General features: G+C 38.1%; 2 protein-coding genes across 2 annotated transcripts in view; both read left to right on the top strand.

Moving 5' to 3' along the window:
• The window catches only part of LOC113049957 (complement C3-like), a 149,971-nt gene extending 132,849 nt beyond the window's left edge, over positions 1–17,122 (top strand). The window contains exons 27-38 of the mRNA XM_026212713.1: positions 6,029–6,118; positions 6,232–6,388; positions 6,825–6,988; positions 7,085–7,243; positions 7,456–7,515; positions 7,598–7,688; positions 7,805–7,850; positions 10,841–10,931; positions 11,069–11,158; positions 13,996–14,101; positions 14,419–14,508; positions 17,083–17,122. Of these exons, the coding sequence (XP_026068498.1) occupies positions 6,029–6,118; positions 6,232–6,388; positions 6,825–6,988; positions 7,085–7,243; positions 7,456–7,515; positions 7,598–7,688; positions 7,805–7,850; positions 10,841–10,931; positions 11,069–11,158; positions 13,996–14,101; positions 14,419–14,508; positions 17,083–17,096 (1,158 nt within the window). The 3' untranslated portion in view covers positions 17,097–17,122. The remainder of the gene's footprint in view (positions 1–6,028; positions 6,119–6,231; positions 6,389–6,824; positions 6,989–7,084; positions 7,244–7,455; positions 7,516–7,597; positions 7,689–7,804; positions 7,851–10,840; positions 10,932–11,068; positions 11,159–13,995; positions 14,102–14,418; positions 14,509–17,082) is intronic.
• Positions 17,123–18,249: 1,127 nt separating this feature from the next.
• LOC113053025 (complement C3-like) overlaps positions 18,250–21,202 on the top strand; it is a 32,459-nt gene continuing 29,506 nt past the window's right edge. The window contains exons 1-3 of the mRNA XM_026217662.1: positions 18,250–18,332; positions 18,418–18,486; positions 18,599–18,613. Coding sequence (XP_026073447.1) covers positions 18,323–18,332; positions 18,418–18,486; positions 18,599–18,613 — 94 coding nt within the window. The 5' untranslated portion in view covers positions 18,250–18,322. The remainder of the gene's footprint in view (positions 18,333–18,417; positions 18,487–18,598; positions 18,614–21,202) is intronic.

Below are 21,202 nucleotides of genomic sequence, written 5' to 3'. Positions count from 1 at the left end.
TAAGTTATCTCCTAGTTTGTTTTTACATTGCATACATGTTTGTCGTGAAACAGTAATGCATTGTTAGAAGCAAACTTACCAAAACTGTTAAAAGGCTCTAGAGACCAAATGAAGCAAATACTGACCACAAGTATGGTGACAACGTTATTTTTTTATTTTCCTTACAACTGATTTCATCCAAGGCTGTGCTTAAAATCAGTTATAGCTCTTGTGTTTATCTTTTCTTCACTAATACACAATCTTTATTTAATTAGTCACTTAATTATCTCATTAACGTTAACTCTTTGAGGACTTTGGATTTAACTTGAGAATTGTTGGTGACTTGAAAGGAATGACTTGGTTCCTCCTCTGGTGAAATCAGCTGCTGAGTTCATGGGTGGAATAAACATATGGCAGGACTTTTATTTTCTGGCTCCTGGAATGTCCGCCTCTGCTTCTGGACTTCAATGTGCTATCAGCTTCGCTCACTCTGTTCGCTGCTCCTCGGCGCGTTGTGTCAGTGAGTCACGTGACGACACAACAACAAATCACAGCAGAGCAGCAGGAGGGGGAGGAGTAGCAAAGTGGGTTAGGATGTGAAAGTAGCATTTGCTCATTGTAGAGGTAGAAGACACAAGCAAAGTATAATGAACGTAGATAAGAGATATTTAAATTAAAATATCGATCCAATTACAATTGTATCGATCCGATACCAATACCAGTGTTGGCATTGATACCATCAATATTTAGATCGATCCACCCACCCCTACTCTGTCCAAGTACACCCGGCTGCAGCCTGCAGATTGGGGCGGGGCTGCACCTGGGGTGGGGTTTCACATGCAGCCCCGCCCCATACCTACTCTAATTGGTTCAATCGTCTTTCATAGACTTACATGATAGGAAATGTGTGCGTAGGTGGTGTAGGATGGAGAATGCTGTTTAAAAAGCTAAAACGCTGTACAGTTTTACAAAGCCTTTACTATGATGCAGTTTTTTATTGTTAACTTGACTCACTATGTCTTATTTATTGAATCAAGAGATGTTAGCTGCTGCAAGTTTACTCTTCTTGACCAGATTAATTCACAAATGAATAATTGGGATATGCTTAATGTGAAAGTACGTGGCTTTATGCATTAAAACAGTGTTTTAAAAAGACCAAACTAAGTAAAAAAATTATTAATAATGCATTCTATTCACAGACAAGCAGAGATGAGCACAGAATACGAACGCAAAGTGTTTAATTTCCACCCATAACCTGCTTGTATGTAAATAAAATGTGTTATTAAAAATGTTTACTGAGTTGGGTCTTTTTAAAACACGTTTTAATGCATTACGCCACGTTACACGTTTTCCTTTTAGTCTAATGGTTTTCTATGGGAGGAAAACGCTTAACACGTAATTAAACACATTGCATTCTTATTCTGGACTCATCTCTGTCTGTCAGTGAATATAATGCTTTATTATTCATTTGTTTACTGAGTTTGGTCTTTTAAAAACACTGTTTTAATGCATTAAGCCACATTAAACGTAGAATGTCCCGAATCATTCCAGCTGATTGAAAAGAATCGGCTCAATGGTCACAAAATGGATATCGGAGAAGATCCCAGTTTAATATAAATAGATGATACTTTCTAAAGTTTATCTCAATATTTGACAGTGGCTGTGAGAATGCACTAAAATAAGAGCACAATTATCATGAAATTGTGTTCGTTACTATAGCAACGGTTTACAGGTTTGTCCTTTCAGAATCATCACTGGCCGATAGAAATAAAAGTTTATCGATTTCTTCACTTTCTAATAACGAGGAGCTATTAGAAAGTGAAGAAATATAATAATATTTTCCTGAAATAAAGGATAGAAAAGGTCTATGTTTTACAATGTAGTAAAGAAAATTCAAAGTTTCATAAAAATTGAATTGGCAGACACATTAGACTATTGCAGTGTCATTTATAAACTGCATGACGGATAATTACTGTATTTCACGGACTAGAAGTCACACTTTTTTTCATAGTTTGGCTGGTCCTGCGACTTATAGTCAGGTGTGACTTATTTATCAAAATTAATTTTGACATGAACCGAGAGAAATGAACCAAGAGAAAACATTACTGTCTACAGCCAAGAGAGGGCGCTCTATGCTGCTCGGTGCTCCTGTAGTCTACACTGAACACATAGAGCGCCCTCTCGCGGCTGTAGACGGTAATGTTTTCTCTTGGTGCTTGGTTCTAAATAAATGTGACTTGTATATGTTTTTTTCCTCGTCATGACGTAATTTTGGACTGATGGGACTTATACCCAGGTGCGACTTATAGTCTGAAAAATACGGTATATGTAACAATAATTGTCTTGTCATGCTATATAAATTAAAACAGTAATGATACACCCCTTTCATTTTCCTTTCTCATACTCTGATTATATGAAATAATCATATTTTCTAAAATTATTTAATTCATAATTCATTCTTCTATCTGAAGACCTGATCGGCTTACTGTGGATAAGTAACCCAATTAACCCTCTGATGGTCTTCGTTTCTGTCCACACTCATGTTTCTTGGGGTCCCAGACCCTAGACAATAACATTTAATTTTTTAACAAGATACTAGTTTTTTTTTTTTTATGTAATTTTACTCTGTTTGTTAATGTTTTTACTCAACATTTGTGCAGTTTTTGGAGGATTTATGATATCTTTTAATAAATAAATAAATATTTATTTGAATAGGCTTTTTACAAAAAAAAACAGCATTTGATGTAAAATTCACTTTATAAAAGACCCAGATTTCTAACTTTCATTCATGGGGATAGCATGGATAATTTAAAATGATTTAATGTAACATTTATACCCATTTTTTGGAAAATGCAGTTAAAAAAAAAAATCACTTTAACCACTAGAGGGCTATAGAGCTCCACTATATGCTATTGGCTATTTGACTACCTGAAATTTATCTTTTCACAAGTTGGATTCAGTTGGATTCATATCTAAATATTATAAAATCCCAATTATAGTTTAGTATTTTTTTTTTTACTGAAAACGTTTTTCAATAATGTAATGTTACATTATGATTAGAATCAAACCTGAACAAAATGTTACGAAAAGAAATGTTGGAGTCTTAAGATTTTATCATTTATTTCAATCATCTGTTTTTAATATAATTCTACAATTTTAATCAACATTTCAGTTACTAACTGTAACAGAACAAAAATGAACAGCAATGAACAGTTATATTACATATGAACACATGCATTGCAGGCAGTAAGCATGGTAAACCGCATGACTTCTGTAGACGGGATTGGAGCAGGTTTGTGTGTGTGTGTGCGTGCTAAATTGTTTTGTCTCATCCTGTCATCTCTCTCGCACTCTCTCTCCCTCTTTGGTGGTTCTGCATTTTGCATGTTTTTTTTTAAATAATTATAAGAGAGCAGTTGTTGTTTTATATCCTCACAAGTGTGTGTGTGTGTGTTTGTATACACATTGTTGGTGTCAGTGTCACCACTTTATATTTGTGTTGGTTCTGCATTTTGGATGATTTTATTTGACAAATGATAAGAGAACAGTTTCTATAGTCTCAAAAATGTGTGTGTGTGTGTGTGTGTGTGTGTGTGTGTACGTGTGTTGTGAGCAATATAATTTAGCATTGTGGATGTTTTTTGCATTGGTGGAAGTGTGCCACTTTATTTGTGCCATTTATGTTGATGTGTTCTGCGTTGTTTCTGATTTTGATGATGAATTTAGTCTTATTTTGATTGTCTCCAGAGACCCCGAAGACCACAATTTTTGTCACGCTAACATAAAAACAGATATCATTCCAATTTATTATTATTTATTTTTTTTTTGTCTTTTGTAGATCTAGAAAGTCTTGAGAGCCATAGAAGGTTTCATACCATTTGGACAAAGGGAAAAATTTTTTTTTTAATTTGAGCAAAAGTCATTTGGGGTCAGAAAAGACCCCAGAAACCATCTGAGGGTTAATTTACTATATTCGTATGTTAGCCTAAATATCATCTTAATTTAACAAAACAATCATTTCAGGGACATGGCGAGTTACAGGCTAAGGTTTTTTTTTTTTTTTCTACTTTTGTACATTATGAAGGCTTTATAAAACTGTACAGCGTTTTTAGCTTTTTAAACAGCATTCTCCGTCCTACACCAACTATGCACAGATTTCCTATAATTTATGTCTGTGAAAGACGATTGAACCAATCAGAGTAGGTGTGGGGCTGGGCTGCATGTGCAACCCTGCCCCAGGTGCAGCCCCGCCTCGATCTGCAGGCAGCAGCCGTGTGCTTCTCCCTCTGTCTGTAATATATCTGCTTGTTTTACACTTGTTGGCCACCAGGTGGTATTGTGAGCAAATGAAGTTTCCAGAAATTAACCCTTTTGTTAACCACTTGGCTGAAAAGCTTAAAGCTTCATGAGGCTTCATCTTCCCATCACTACCTCCGACCATCATGGCCTCCTAACAATCCCCATATCCACTGATTGGCTTCATCCCTCTGTCTCCAATAAGCTGGTGTGTGGTGGGCGTTCTGGCACAATATGGCTGCCGTCGCATCATCCAGGTGGATGCTGCACACTGGTGGTGGATGAGGAGATATCCCGTCAATGTAAAGCGATTTAAGTGCCCAGAAAAGTGCTATATAAATGTAAAGAATTATTATTTTTATTAACACTGATAAAAGCATTTATACCCCACTGTATTAGTATTTAAATAGTATATGATTATGTTGAACTTTATTCTTGAAAATATGGTGCTGTAATAAGCAGTGTGTAAAAACTGTTTCTGCTGCTCATGAAAACGTTTCTAAAACGTCTGTGTATCTTACAAATATTGCATTTAATTCACTTCATCTGTGATAAAGTATGCAAACACTGCGTGAGTGTCACTAACGGGGGCTGAAGATGTCCGCCCCCGACTGCAAGCGGCTACTCTCGCCGTCTGTAGCCATGCTTCAAGTCGAACACACCCAGTATTTAAACTCATCTGTGGAGGAAAACAGGAATGGCAGCTATCAGTAAAACTGCATTAAGTTATAACAGTAACCTACAATTAATGTGTAAAATGAAACTAATGTTTGCAAAATCCTTGCAGAATTTGCAACATGTTTGTCTTTTTTTTTAAGAAGGTCATAATATATAGGCTACAGAGGTGGGTAGTCCAGGGGCCAAAGAGTAAAACTCCTGCCATGTATTTGTTCCTCTCATGAACTCAGCAGCTGATTTCACCAGTTGGTTCCTAGTCATTGCTTCCAAGTCACAAACGAATCTCGAGTCAAATCCCAAATCCTCAAAGGGTTAAAGTTAATGAGATAATTAAGTGACTAATTAAATCATGATTGTGCATTAGTGATGAACATCTGTGAACAATTAACATCCCTGAAGAAAAGAGAAACACAAGAACCACATCTGACTCCAGGCACAGCCTTGGATGAAGGAGTTTTTTCCGAGGAGGAAAAAAAGTTTGCTTCTAAGCAATTGCAATATTGTTTTACAGCAAACATTTGTGCAATGCTGAAATAAACCTTCCTCTAAGATTAACTTATGTTGTTGATGAATGTATGTTCTTGATGATTCATATTCTGGTTCTTGATATCTCTGTGTGTCTAAAGTTTACATTTCCACATGCATTACATATGTTTAAAATTAATTCACTGTAAATATTAGAGTCATACCTTGTTTGTTTGCTGTAGTTTCATATGGATGATTAACCAAAGTGTACAAAAAAGAAAATAGTTATTTCGTATTTAATCAGAATGACTTGTTTCCTCCTCTGGTGAAAACAGCTTCTGAGTTCACGGGTGGAACAAAAATATGGCAGGACTTTTACTTTCTGACCCCTGGAGTATCCACCTCTGATTATTTTCTGTCAAAATCTCAGTTAATTTAGCAGAAACATACTACTCTGTTGATCGATAGGATGCTCAGAGAAGATAGATATTGCTGTATTGCTGTAGATATAGGTATTGCTGCCAAACATGAAACTCAACATCGTGCAGTCAATGATAGATGCAGAATATCACATTTTAGTGATAGTTTGTTTATTTGTGCTTTGTTCCAGGGTGACGTACAGGGCAATGATGCTGATGCCTCGCTGACGGCTTTTGTTGCGATTGCCATGCAAGAGGCCAAAGAGATCTGTTCTAAAGAAGTAGATTTAAATACACCTCTTTTACCATTGTATTTACCAAAAACATTCATTTATAAATTAACAGTTAATTCTTTTTTCTTTTATTGTTGCTTTAAATATCAAAAACACTATAGAGTCTGCATGAAAGTATCAGGAAGGCTGTTTTCTTCTTAGAAGGTCAACTTCCACAACTGACCAATCCTTACGCTGTTGCGATGACATCATATGCCATGGCCAATGAGAACAAACTCGATAAAGACATTTTGATGAAACACTCCACCCAACGTGGAGGTCAGTCAAGTCATTATTAAAAATAGTCGTTTTGTTGTGTAATGTTATTCATTGGTAACAGTAATAGTAATCTAATGAACAGATAGAGAACATAAGCACAAATAGTTCTTATGGGGACCCATATTCAGAATTTGTGCTCTGCATTTATCCCATCCAAGTGCACACACTCACACACGCACGCACCATGAACTCGCACCCAGAGCAGTGGGCAGCCATTTTTACTGAAGCACCCAGGGAGCAACTGGGAGTTCGGTGCTCAAGTCCACCTCTGACATGTGTACTGAAGGTGGAAGAGAGTGCTGTTCATTAACTCCCCACACCTACAATTTCTGATGGCACTGACACCTGAAACCCACGACCTTCAGGATACATGTCTGACTCTCTTAGCATTTGGCCACAACTGCCCCTTTATAATCACGTGTTGTGTTTGAAACAGCCGGTCGGTCCTGGACTGTCCCTGGACAGCATCATCACTCACTAGAGGCCACGGCTTATGCTGTGCTGGCGCTTGTGAAGGCAAAAGACTTTGATAAAGCAGGAGAAGCAGTGCACTGGCTGAACAGACAACAGTCTCACTATGGAGGATCTGGCACCACACAGGTTCACTAACACCTCATCATTTGACTGATAGACAGCAGAACAAGTGCAGGACTGACACTACGGGGCAGGATTTAAATACTTTTCTGTCTTTTCTAGGCGACCATCATGGTGTTCCAGGCCGTGGCAGAGTATCGCACGCAGGTGAAGGACCGACAAAACTTCAATATGGAAGTGGAGCTGTCTGTAGAAGGAAGCAGCAAACCTGTCAGATATACTATCAAAAGAGAGAATGCACATCTTACATGGTCACACAATGTGAGGAATAACTCATCTACTAGATTCAAACTGTTTGCTGCTCGTGTCAGTTTTTTTGGATAATGGATAAATTTTGTCGTTTGTCATCCATCATTTTTATCTGCCTACATCAATAGTCTCATGTTTGGTCAGTGAAAATCTCAGTGGTATCTTTATTACATCATGAATTTGATTATTCTGATGACTCAAGTACGTCTGCATTCACTCAAAAGGTGGAGATAAACCAGGACTTCACTGTAACTGCTAGAGGAACTGGAACAGCCACTCTCTCAGTGAGTGTTCATGAGCGTTTATACAGTCAACAGCAAGATTAAAGTGTGTAACATCTAAACTGAGACGTTCGGCTGTTTTCAGGTTCTGACGATGTACTACGCCAGACCTGTTGAGAAGAAATCTGACTGTACTTTCTTTGATCTGACTGTTAAAATGGAGAAAGACACTGAAAGTAAGATTGAGTTCATGCCCTTTCTGTGACACTTTCCATACATTCAGAGCTAAAATAAAACCTCCATAACACTTCATTATGTGCTGCTTTTTTATTTTAATTACCTTTTTTTTAAGCAAAACAAGGAGCCATTGCAAGTTACAAGCTCACTATGGATTTCATGTATGTAAACAACAATCCTAAGTCTATAATTATGTCAAGAAACCATTTTATTTTTAATTCATCATTATGTGCTTGTGTTGTTGTTTTTATTTATTTATTTTTTTACCTGAACTTGCTTTTCTCACATTGGCGGTATGTTTGCATCATGAACATGAATACTACACTGTAAAACCCGACAAGTCACGTAACTCAAACCTTTTGAGTAAACACATTGCCTCGGCTTAAACCATGTAAGTTTTAAAATTTTGCAATTAAGTGATTAAGCGATTAACTAAGTGCTGATTGAGCATTAGTGATGAACAGCTGCTGTTAACAAACAGAATCACTGAAGAAAAGAGAAACACATGAACTACAACTGACTTCAGACACAGACTTAAGCCCCTTTCACACTGCCATTCCGGAAAATACACGGGTAATATGTCCCGGCAATATATCCCGGGTCGCTAGAATTTGCCCCTTTCACACTGCCAGTGATAACCCGGAATATGTCAAGTAGGTCAGGGCAAGTAGGCCAGAGTACAGTATGGACAATGGGGTGGGGCAACACGCCCACCTCAGCGGTTATTGGTTTAAGCCTTCACAAAAAATCTAATTGACTTTCACACTTGGAATGAAGGCCTAAATAATTAATGTCCACTAGAGGGGGCGAGAGGATTAAAAAAAAATTAGTCTACCCTTTTTTTGCTTACAGTTATCAGTTTAAGGCGAGACACTGCTGGTGAATAGGATAAAAAATAAAATAAAATAAATAATAGTTATCACCTCACTTACCCAGTTGATTGATTACATTGATTATTGCAAACATTTTTGTATTACAAGTTTTCTAAAATGTTATGTTAAAATATGCAAATGAATCATTATTTACTGAAATATTCGCTAATTTGCATAAATGTCTAGTACAAAAATCTGAACACTGGAAGTCAGTTTCAAATTTTTTATTTATTTATTTTTTGACATATTAGAGTCACATTTTTTTACAGAGGGAATACTGGTTATCTTTTTTTGTCACTCTATAATTCAGAAAATACTTTGAACAGCCAGAAAACTATATATTTTCACAATTTTGGGGGAAATAAAATGTTGTACATAATCAAGGAAACTATATATATGAGCAAATCCCTCTGTAAAAACCTTCAGAATATAGTCAAGAATAAAAATGTAAAGTTTGGTGTGTGTCAGTGCTACTGATGTGGAGATTTATGGCTCAGTGTTGGAGAAAAAATTCATTTTGAGAAAACAGCCTTTAAAAATACGTATTGTAATTGAAATCTATTGACAAACAGATAAAGTGCTATAAAAGAAACACTTAACAGTGTCTTTTGGGTGTTTTCCTTCCACTTTATGAAAAGCCCAAAATCTCAAAATTGACAGGTGCTTGAAAAAACTATGTTTTTGCCTGCAGTGTCTCAACTTAAATGACAAATAAATGAATTGATTGTGTACTGCCATGTATATATCATATATGTGTACAAGAATAAACTTCACACTTCAAGCTGTACAACTACTTAAAACTTTCCATTCTGCATTTTTCAGCCTACATCCAAGTTTAAGTTTTTGTTTATTCACTTAAAGGGTTAGTTCACCCAGATAGCAAATTTATGTAATTAATAACTTACCCTCATGTTGTTTCAAACCAGTAAGACCTCCGTTTATCTTTGGAACACAGTTTAAGATATTTTAGATTTAGTCCAAGAGCTCTCAGTCCCTCCATTGAAACTGTGTGTACGGTCTACTGGACCGGTGAACCGTTTTCTTCAACCAGTTTATTGAATCGAACTGTCCGAAAGAACTACTGGTGATCCGAAAATCGATGCAACCGGTTCTTGACTCGTGAATGAGTCGGTCTATTGTTCGTTATCTGACTCGGCTTGGTGTTCATCTTCAGTTCTCTCTTCATAGCAGTTCAGTCAATGTACTGTTTGAGTAAATGTATTACTCCGGGATATTGGTTTGTTAGAACTTAGAGGGATTGTCAGCCACATTAAAAAAAGTTAACAGCTTAAGTCATTTGTGGATTAATGGGTATTAGAGATGCAAACCGTTTAAAACGATTCAGTTTGATTTGGTGAACTGAATGATTAGTTCGCGAACCGGATATCCAGACTGCTTTGATTTGAACTCTCTCTCACAACAGACACGGAAGAGTAGACAATGCTGAATAAAGTCATAGTTTTTGCTATTTTTGGACCAAAATGTATTTCTGAAGTTTCAAACAATTCCAACGGACCCTCTGATGTCACATGGACTACTTTGATGATGTTTTTCTTACCTTTCTGGACATGGACAGTATACCGTACACACAGCTTCAATGGAGGGACTGAGAGCTCTCGGACTAAATCTAAAATACCTTAAACTGTGTTCCGAAGATAAATGGAGGTATTACGGGTTTGAAAAAACATGAGGGTAAGTTATTAATGACATAAATTTGCTATCTGGGTGTACTAACCCTTTAATGTTTGTCAATCTGGAACTTTTATTTTTTATGAGCTCTATATTTTAAGATGTACTAGGTGTTGATAAATCACATGCAATGAATGTTAACAGTAGCTGTAAATCACTTATCACTCAGTTAATAAGTTAATTACTTAACTGCAATGTATATCTTCTTTAGGGAACTAAACTGAATTATGTTCAGAGTACTCACAACTATTAGTTTTAAAACTTAAATGGTTGGCAATCTGTTTACTCAAACGGTTTGAGTTAAGTTACTCGTCGGGTTTTACAGTGTGAAAGTTGGTTACCATGTGACTACATAATGACTACAAAAGAGACTTCATTTTGAGTGTGTTCTGATGCAGATGTAACTTACTTTACAAAGACAGTTTATTCAGAAACGAGCAGCTCTGTGTTACTACAATATAATAATTCTGAAGTCAAACAGACTCAGGTTTACACCAAAAGCCCTGTGAAAAACGCTTTAAACACAGAGAAGATGGAGCAAAACTACAAAACCTGTTATTAAAATCTGCTCTTGATCTCCATCTTCACAGCTACAAAAGTAATAAAACCGATGCCACCATGACTATTCTGGACATTGGTTTACCGACTGGATTTGAAGTTGAAGAACATGATCTTGAACAGGTATTGTGATGATAAACTGATGCAATGATGTTTCTGTATATAGAAGAGAAAACTAGCACTCATCTGCAGACAGGACTTAGGGCATCTTGATCATGTCATGTATTGAGGTTTTTGTCTTCTTATTTTCTTGTCCTCAGTTGTCTTCAGGGAAGGAGAGATACATTCAGAAATTTGAAATGAATAAAGTTCTGTCAGAGCGAGGATCCCTCATCCTCTACTTAGATAAGGTAGTAGCAAACTGTTGTCTGATGATTTCGTAAACAGAGTCAATCTTGTTTTCTTTTTAGATCAGGAAACATGTGCTGTTGTTTTATATTTCTATGAAATATTGTTGAGTTCTTCATTCTGATTGGCTGACGAAGTGCTTCATTAATATCCAGTATCTGCACATCCATAAAGTTCCATGTCACTGCATGTTCACCTTTAAGTACATTATGGACAACATAGTGTCATATTTCACATAATATTGTAAGCACTACATATATATATATATATATATATATATATATATATATATATATATATATATATATATATATATATACACACTCACCTAAAGGATTATTAGGAACACCATGCTAATACTGTGTTTGACCCCCTTTCGCCTTTTCTACGTGGCATTGATTAAACAAGGTGCTGAAAACATTCTTTAGAAATGTTGGCCCATATTGATAGGATAGCATCTTGCAGTTGATGGAGATTTGTGGGATGCACATCCAGGGCACGAAGCTCCCGTTCCACCACATCCCAAATATGCTCTATTGTGTTGAGATCTGGTGACTGTGGGGGCCATTTTAGTACAGTGAACTCATTATCATGTTCAAGAAACCAATCTGAAATGATTTGAGCTTTTTGACATGGTGCATTATCCTGCTGGAAGTAGCCATCAGAGGATGGGTACATGGTGGTCATAAAGGGATGGACATGGTCAGAAACAATGCTCAGGTAGACCATGGCATTTAAACGATGCCCAATTGGCACTAAGGCGCCTAAAGTGTGCCAAGAAAACATCCCCACACCATTACACCACCACCAGCAGCCTGCACAGTGGTAACAAGGCATGATGGATCCATGTTCTCATTCTGTTTACACCAAATTCTGACTCTAGCATCTGAATGTCTCAACAGAAATCAAGATTTTTCCAGTCTTCAATTGTCCAATTTTGGTGAGCTCGTGCAAATTGTAGCCTCTTTTTCCTATTTGTAGTGGAGATGAGTGGTACCCGGTGGGGTCTTCTGCTGTTGTAGCCCATCCGCCTCAAGGTTGTGCATGTTGTGGCTTCACAAATGCTTTGCTGCATTCCTCGGTTGTAACGAATGGTTATTTCAGTCAAAGTTGCTCTTCTATCAGCTTGAATCAGTCGGCCCATTCTCCTCTGACCTCTAGCATCAGCAAGGCATTTTCTCCCACAGGACTGCCACATACTGGATGTTTTTCCCGCTTCACACCATTTTTTGTAAACCCTAGTAATTGTTGTGCATGAAAATCCCAGTAACTGAGCAGATTGTGAAATACTCAGACCGGCTCGTCTGGCACCAACAACCATGCCTAGGGGTGTAACGGTTCACAAAATTCACGGTTCGGTTCGATACGATACACTGATGTCACGGTTCGGTTCGGTTCGGTTCGATACGTTTTAGATACAGCAAAATGTAAAAACATCTCAACTTTTCAGAATGCCGCAAGCGCACCGCGGGTCATGTGACAAGAACCAACCAATCAGCTTCATCCTTTCCCGTAACAAGGTTGAGAGCTCAGCCAAGATGAAGGAACAGCTGATCATAGTTGTATATGGATTGCAATTTTGAAATAAATTTAGTAGCAGAGCTACTGCAAGCGATTTTTAGAGCTGCAAATCCATTTATCCTTCGCTGAAATTTCCGCGTCTCATGGAGAGAGCACGTCATTGTTGCTTAGCAAAGACAGACGCCTCATGAGCGCTTCTGCCCGAGCGCTTTGGAAAGGAGGAGAAAGACATGCTTAGCGTTTTCCACGCGTTTTTAGGAGCGATATGTGAACGGCCCCTAAAGCGCTCGCTCACTCAGCACGCGCTGAAGGCTCGTTGCAAAATGTCTAATGCATTTAACAGACCAGAAATATAAGATCCTAAAATAACCAACAGGTCTGGTGTTTGGGTTGGATTCCCTGTAAGCTATAGTGTCTAAATGCTGCAGGGATAGTTTGCTGCGTGCATGTTTCTCCTTTTTTTCGTCTTTTCCCAGATAGTACTGACGCATATATCCCAGATATTCCCGCTGGTGTATTTTTTTTTTTTTTTTTTTTTTTTGTATTCCCGCTGGTGTACCCTGTCATGTTGCAGATGCGACATACCGTTGTTTTTTTATCCACCACTCTCTTGCCATCACCATTATAGCTTAAAGGGAATCCAAAGTGCACCCAAACACCAGACCTGTTGGTTATTGGGGGTCCTTCTCATTTCTAGTCTGTTAAACGCATTGGCTATTTTGCAACGAGCCTTCAGCGCGTACTGAGTGAGCGAGCGCCTGCTGAGTAGCCTAACATAAACATATAAGATGGTGTTTTTTTCTTCTTCGGGAGTGTCAGGGGCGTTGCCTGTTACGTTGTTTGGGTTATTGGGCTACCTTGTTGAACGCATATCATTATATTTCTATCTCTCTCTTTTTTTTTTTTTTTTTCCAAATATAATTAATTACTCCAACGAACCGTTCGGTATACATAATGCGTACCGCGTACCGAACCGAAAGCGTCGTACCGAACGGTTCAATACGAATACGCGTATCGTTACACCCCTAACCATGCCACGTTCAAAATTGCTTAAATCACCTTTCTTTCCCATTCTGGCATTCAGTTTGGAGTTCAGGAGATTGTCTTGACCAGGACCACACCCCTAAATGCATTGAAGCAACTGCCATGTGATTAGATAATTGCATTCATTAGAAATTGAACAGGTGTTCCTAATAATCCTTTAGGTGAGGGTATATATGTATTATTATTTGTGGCTTGTGTAAATATTAAGATGGGCAGTTTCCAGTGTAAAATATGACAGTCAATCATAATTTTGCATTGGTTTCTGTATTATTAGGTTTCTCATAAAGAGGTGGAAGTAATTTCCTTCAGAATGCACCAGCTGTATAATGTGGGTCTGCTACAACCTGCTGCAGTCACAATATATGAATATTACTCACCAGGTGAGCTGCAAACACACTTGCCCATCTTTTCACATGAACACTTGAAATATATAATTTAAAGTGATTTACAAATGAAAATAATACACTGACGTAAGTGGAGGGCAAGGAATAAATCAATACACGTTGCTCTGGTATAGCAGATCTCTACAGCACAAGAGCAGATTGTTTTTAAAGTGCAGAACGTTGGTTGGTCAAATGCTCTGGTTTAAGGCTGAAGGTGTGTGTGACATGCTGCTGTGTTTGGGATTTTCTGGAAAGATATCACAGAAATAGAAGGCTGTTGTAGTCATTTTTAATTAAATGCATGTGTGTTTCAGATGCACGCTGTACAAAGTTCTACCATTCTGACAGGACAGATGCTGCGATATACAAACTGTGTAAAGGAGACCTGTGCTACTGTGCAGAAGGTATTATTCAATTCAATTCAAGTTTATTTGAATAGCGCTTTTTACAATACAAATCATTACAAAACAACTTTACAGAAAATTACGTTTCTACAATATTTAGTAGTAGCTTATAAGTGGTGACTGTCAGTTTGTGCACGTATGACAGGATTTTCCAGAAAAATTAATACAAGACGTAGTCAGCCAGACGATGAATATTATTAACAGCAATTATTATATGATGCAGTCACACTTGCAGCAATATTTGTTAGTTCTGTTTGTTGATTCAGGGTTAGCATCCACTGGGGTCCTCTGAGGGGTCGGCATCATCTCTTCTCAGGTGTTCTGGATCCAGACTGGAGCTTGTGTAAATCCCGTGGCAAAAAATAGAAACAAATAGAGACATCATTAGCTTAGCTGCTGTTCCAACAAAGTAAAATTAATTAGTTTAACCCAAGCTAAAGAATAATGATGCGCATTTGATCAGATGCAACTACACTCACAGTTTAAGAGATACATTATTTGAACCCCGAACATTATCAGGAAGGCTACTCCAGAGTTTGGAGGCCAAATGTGAAAAAGCTCTACCTCCTTTAGTGGACTTTGCTATCCTAGGAATTACCAAAAGTCAGAGGTGGAGAGTCCAGGGGTCAGAAAGTAAAAGTCCTGCCACATTTTTGCTCCACCCATGAACTCAGCAGCTGATTTCACCAGAGGAGGAAACAAGTCATTCCTTCCAAGTCACAAACTAGTCTCAACTCAAATCCCAAGTCCTCAAAGAGTTAAAGTCAATGAGATAATTAAGAGACTAATTAAATGATGATTGTGCATTGGTGATGAACACCTGCTGTTATTGTGCGTTACAGAGGATCAGATGCTGATGTTTTATTGGTTAAAATTATGCCACCATCATTGAGATCAGTGTTTGCTTCAGTTGGGCTCTTGACCTTTGGTTTCTTATGTTAGATATTTCTCTGTAAAAGTACATGTGCTGTTATAAAACAGTGCGATCTGTGCTTTGCAGAAAACCGTTACTAGCTCCTTTTACATGATGAAGTAATTATTAGGCATCAGCCTGTTTATTTCCAAAACAATTTTATGTATTTATTATTAACAAATGTTCAGTTTTTAAATAACCTACCTTGTGGAACTGTTGGTTTAATCACTATAATGAATACATTTCCTAATGTATGTAATAAATATAAATTTTTTCGAAATCTTTTCCTAATAAGACGCACAGACATCATGACCCAGCATATGAATCTCAACAATGGTGACAATCAACAAAACACTTCAAGTTGAAGTGCATGCTGGGTAACACCATAGTAAAAACTCTGATTATGCACTGTGAATAATTATTGTAACCACTGTTGAGGATCATATGATAAGTGCTCATGTCTAAAATCCCGAGCCTGTACAATTTTTTCCCCCAATATTTAAGCATTACAATAATATTTGTTTAATAGGACTTTTTTGTAGTTCAGTAGTTGCTGAACATAATTTAACAAACCAAAGAGAGACACCTTCATGAAGTTAATTAAAATGTTTTAGATAAAAAGGGCAATTAAATTTTCTACTTCAAGCTTTTAATTCAGCAATGTGTTAATGTTTATTACGTAACACAACAGCAAGTGTTTAAAAGCAAATTACTTTGAATTATTAAAAGGGTCAAGAGCCCAACTAAAGCAAACACTGATCTCCATGATGGTGGATTCACCACGATTATGGTGACAAAGTTTTTTTTTTTTTTTTTTTTTTTTTCTTCCAGTTGATTTCATCCAAGGCTGTGCTTAAAGTCAATTGTAGTTCTTGTGTTTCTCTTTTCTTCAGTGTGTTAACAGCAGGTGTCCATCTCTAATGCAGAATTATCATTTAATTAGTCACTTAATTATCTCATTGACTTTAACTCTTTGAGGACTTGGGATTTGACTCAAGACTTGTTTGTGACTTGAAAGGAATGACTTGATTCCTCCTCTGGTGAAATCAGCTGCTGGGTTCATGGGTGGAACAAAAATATGGCAGGACTTTTACTTTCTGACCCCTGGACTCTCCACCTCTGCCAAAAGTCCAGCGTTTTGTGACCTTAGGGTGCGTAATGGATTGTAACGTGGTAGAAGGCTAGTTAGGTATGCAGGAGCTAAACCATTTAGGGCCTTATAGGTAAGTAATGATAGTTTGTAACTGATATGGAACTTAATAGGTAGCCATTGCAGAGACTGTAAAATTGGGGTAATATGATCATATTTTCTTGACCTCGTAAGGACTCTAGCTGCTGCATTTTGGACTACCTGTAGCTTGTTTATTGAAGATGCAGGACACCCACCTAGAAGTGCATTACAATAGTCCAGTCTAGAGGTCATGAATGCATGAACTAGCTTTTCTGCATCAGAAACAGATAACATGTGTGACGAGCACTCCCAGAGGAATCAGCGTCGCCCTGGAAACCAAAGCAAAACACCTGCACGTCCTCGTCACCGGCTGATCGGTCACAGCTGCTCCCCATCAGCCAGCACATTTAAAAGGAGCACATGTTACACTCAGAAGAGGTTCTCGAACCGAATGCAACGCTGGTCTAACCCCTCTCTTCTATCTTCACAGAAAGCAGCAAGTGACCGACAGCCCACACACTTAGGAGCATGTCAGGGCACCCACTTTCCCCTTGATTGGCACCGAAGAGCACGGAGAGCACACGGGAAGCACCAAACAGCTGAAAGCGGATCAGGACACTTCACCAGGCACCCTTCACTTTTCAATAAATCCACCCTTCGGGGCTTTTGATTTCACGTACCTCTTGTCGAGTGATTCTTCACCCCGTGACACATGTTTAGCAGCTTGGCAATGTTTCTAAGATGGAAGAATGCAGTTTTTGTAAGATGGGAAATATGATTTTCAAAAGACAAGTTGCTGTCTAATATAACACAGAGATTTTTGACTGTAGAGGAAGTAACAGTACATCTGTCTAGTTGCAAATTGTAATCTACAAGATTCTGTGTACAGTTTTTTTGGTCCAATAATTAATATCTCTGTCTTATCTGAATTTAATATGAGAAAATTATTGGTCATCCAATCTTTTTACATTTTTAACACACTCTGTTAGCTTAGATAATTTATAAGTTGAATCTTGTCTCGTTGAGATATATAGCTGAGGATCTTCAGCATAACAGTGGAAGCTAATTCCGTATTTTCTAATAATATTACTAAGGGGCAACATGTATATTGAAAATAGAAGGGGACCTAGGACGGATCCTTGTGGCACTCCATATTTTACTGGTGATAAATGAGATGCCTCCCCATTTAAATAAACAAAATGGTAGCGATCGGACAGGTAGGATCTAAACCATCTTAAAGCCGGCCCTTGAATAGCTGTATAGTTTTGTAATCGATCTATGAGTATGTCATGATCTATGGTGTCGAACGCAGCACTAAGATCAATTAAAACTAGCAATGACATATATAATACATATATGTATGTATGTATTACAATTATTTAAAAAAAAATTATTCACCAGGCATTTTTATAAAAACCCATTTAGAAACAAGGAGCATCACAAAGAATTCATCATAAGATCACCAATCATCAATTAAAAAGTTAAAATGGTCTTTTACTTTATTTCTCATCAAATGTATGCACATCTAGAGATGTGTAAAAATGTATATTTGTATTTTTTTGTATTTTTTATTTACTTTTTATGAATTGAGGAAAATGTGTTGTTGGTCTGTTATGAATGTGACCATTAATATCAGAAAATTCACATCTCATAACACAGAGAACTGCAGTTACCAGAAGAAAAATCAGGTCAAAGAAGAGGAGCGTTTCAAAACAGCCTGTTAAGCTGGCATGGATTATGGTAAACACACGTTCTCCTTTCTCAGACATTGAGATCCAGTCTCACAGCTCTGATATAACACCAATATAACACGACTGTTTGACAGTTTATAATGTCACAGTGGTGGGGATGGATCTGAAACAGGACTCCGACATCTACAATATGAAGGTGGAGCTGCCCTGACAGCAAGCAGTTTCGGTCCAGATTCGGCCCACATCTGGTCCGCATGGATTTCATGCGGGCCAGATGTGGGCCGGATCTGGGCCAACACTATGTTGCTGTCTGGGTGGTGCTGAAAGAAGGTACAGTTTACTATTCACTTGTGTTCTACAAGTGCAATAAATAAGTGCTAGGCGATATCAAAGACTACAGAATACCCAAAACATGTCACTCATGTAGTTTTGCTCAATATGTCCGCTCAATCGCAGGAAGCCCCGCGGTCCGTGTACTTTTGCGTCCATTCATTTTTCATTTTTTTAACCCAGAAATTAAATATAGAAAATGCGGTTTCTTCTTTAATGGTTCCAACAAAGATGAAAAGAATAAGCAGATAGAAATTAATTTTAAAAATCTTAAAAATTAAATAAAACTTATTTTTTTTTTATGTGTATATAAATGCTTAATTTAGTTTCCACCTTTTTTAGCGGCTCTATACAGATGCTAGCCCCCTTTCATGCTACTGGAATGGTTCCAATAATCTATGAAAACTTTTAGCTTTGATATTTGTATGACTTTAAAGTGCCCCTATTATGTTATTTCTAAGGTTCCTATTATTGTTTTGGGAGTCTTCCACAATAAGTTTACAGGCATGCAAGGTGAAACAACCCTTTCGTTTTCTCAAAATATGCATTTAATATCACCTCATTTTCCAACAATTTTTCACGATGTGAACACACCCCTGGAGCAGTGGGCAGCCATTTATGCCACGGCACCCAGGGAGCAGTTGGGGGTTCGGTGCCTTGCTCAGGAGCACCTCAGTCGTGTTATTGCCAGCCTGAGACTCAAACCCACAACCTTAGGGTTAGGAGTCAAACTTTCTAACCACTTTGCCACAACTTCCCCCTAACACTCATACCTTATTACTATAAACTATGATAAAAGTTAATCAGCATTCATTGATTAATGCTGTAGCTGTAATGCTGTAATGGTGTAGCAAAAAAAAAAAACTGCAAATGATGTGCTAGTGCTACCATCTGTTAAAGTGCAACACAGCAACCGGTGGGAAGAATGAGTCTAGAGCCCTGGAGCCTAAATGTGGAATTATGCAAATGCCATCAGTGAACAGGGCAAAATATGTAAAAATGTAGAAGGCATGTGTAGCCTATACGTGAATTGAGTGACCATGCATGGTCCTCTCCAATAACTTACCCATATAGCACACAAAGTTATGACAAAATTATATCCCAATATATAATTTCATGATGATAGATTTCCCAGGATTCTGCAATGTCTATTTTTTTTTTCAATAATATTTGTGTTAAGTCTCTGCATTGTTCCAAAGACAGAATCAGAATCAAAATCAGAAAGAGCTTTATTGCCAAGTATGCTTGCGCATACAAGGAATTTGTTTTAGTGACATAAGCTTCCAGTACACAGAGACACCAACACACAGACAAATAAATAAGTGCATAAACAATTGTGCTATAAATGATAATGAAATAGGATTGAATAAGATGCAGGGATGTACTAGGATGGAGGGGTGACAAATAAATATAAGGATATTGCACTTTTTTTGCATAAGCATAAGTGGGGAACATTTAACTGTTCATGAGGTAAATTGCCTGGGGGAAGAACCAGACAGTTATAGAAGTAAACAGTACAGACTCAATGACGGCTGAGTAGAACTGTTTCAGCAGCTCCTGTGGCAGGTTAAACTTCCTCAGCTGGCGAAGGAAGTACAACCTTTGTTGGGCCTTTTTCACAATGGAGTCAATGTGATTGTCCCACTTCAGGTCCTAAGAGATGGTGGTTCCCAGGAATCTGAATGACTCCACTGCAGTCACAGTGCTGTTCATGATGGTGAGTGGGGAAAGTGCAGGGGGGTTTCTCCTAAAGTCCACGATCATCTCCACTGTTTTGAGCGTGTTCAGCTCCAGGTTGTTAAAACTGCACCAGACAGCCAGCTGCTCAACCTCTTGTCTGTAAGCAGACTCATCACCGTCCTGGATGAGGCCAATGACTGTAGTGTCATCTGCAAACTTCAGGAGCTTGACAGAAGGGTCTTTAGAGGTGCAGTCGTTGGATTAAAGGGAGAAGAGCAGAGGGGAGAGAACACATCCCTGAGGGGCGCCAGTGTTGGTGGTGCAGCTGTTTGACATGAATTTCTAGTCTCACTAACTGTTGCCTATCTGTCAGAAAGCTGGTGATCCACTGACAGATAGAGCTAGGAACAGAGAGCTGGGTCAGTTTGGTCTGGAGGGTTGTTGGAATGATGGTGTTGAAAGCCGAACTAAAGTCCACAAACAGGATCCTCACATAAGTCCCTATTTTGTCCAGATGTTGCAGCATGAAGTGCAATCCCATGTTGATTGCATCATCCACGGACCTGTTTCTTTGGAATGGGGATTATGGTGGAGCGTTTGAAGCAGAAAGGCACTTCACACAACTCCAGGGATCTGTTGAAGATCTGTGAAAAGATGGGGGCCAGCTGGTCTGCACAGATTTTCAGACAGGCTGGTGTAACGCCATCTGGACCTGGTGCTTTTCTTCTTTTGTTCTTCTTGAAGACCTGGCGCACATCATCTTCACAGATTTGAAGAGCAGGAGGTGTGGAGAGGGGGATTGCAGGAGGTGTTAATGGTTGTGTAGGGAGATGGTCAGAATGGGTGTTGGGGGTTTCAAATCTACAATAAAACTCATTCAGGTCGTTAGCAAGTCGTTGATTAGCCTCA

The sequence above is a fragment of the Carassius auratus genome, chromosome 1, assembly GCF_003368295.1.
Source record: "Carassius auratus strain Wakin chromosome 1, ASM336829v1, whole genome shotgun sequence".
In the NCBI taxonomy this organism is placed as follows: domain Eukaryota; kingdom Metazoa; phylum Chordata; class Actinopteri; order Cypriniformes; family Cyprinidae; genus Carassius; species Carassius auratus.
The sequence above is the reverse complement of the archived record's forward strand: the minus strand, read 5'-3'. Positions and strand labels throughout refer to the sequence as shown.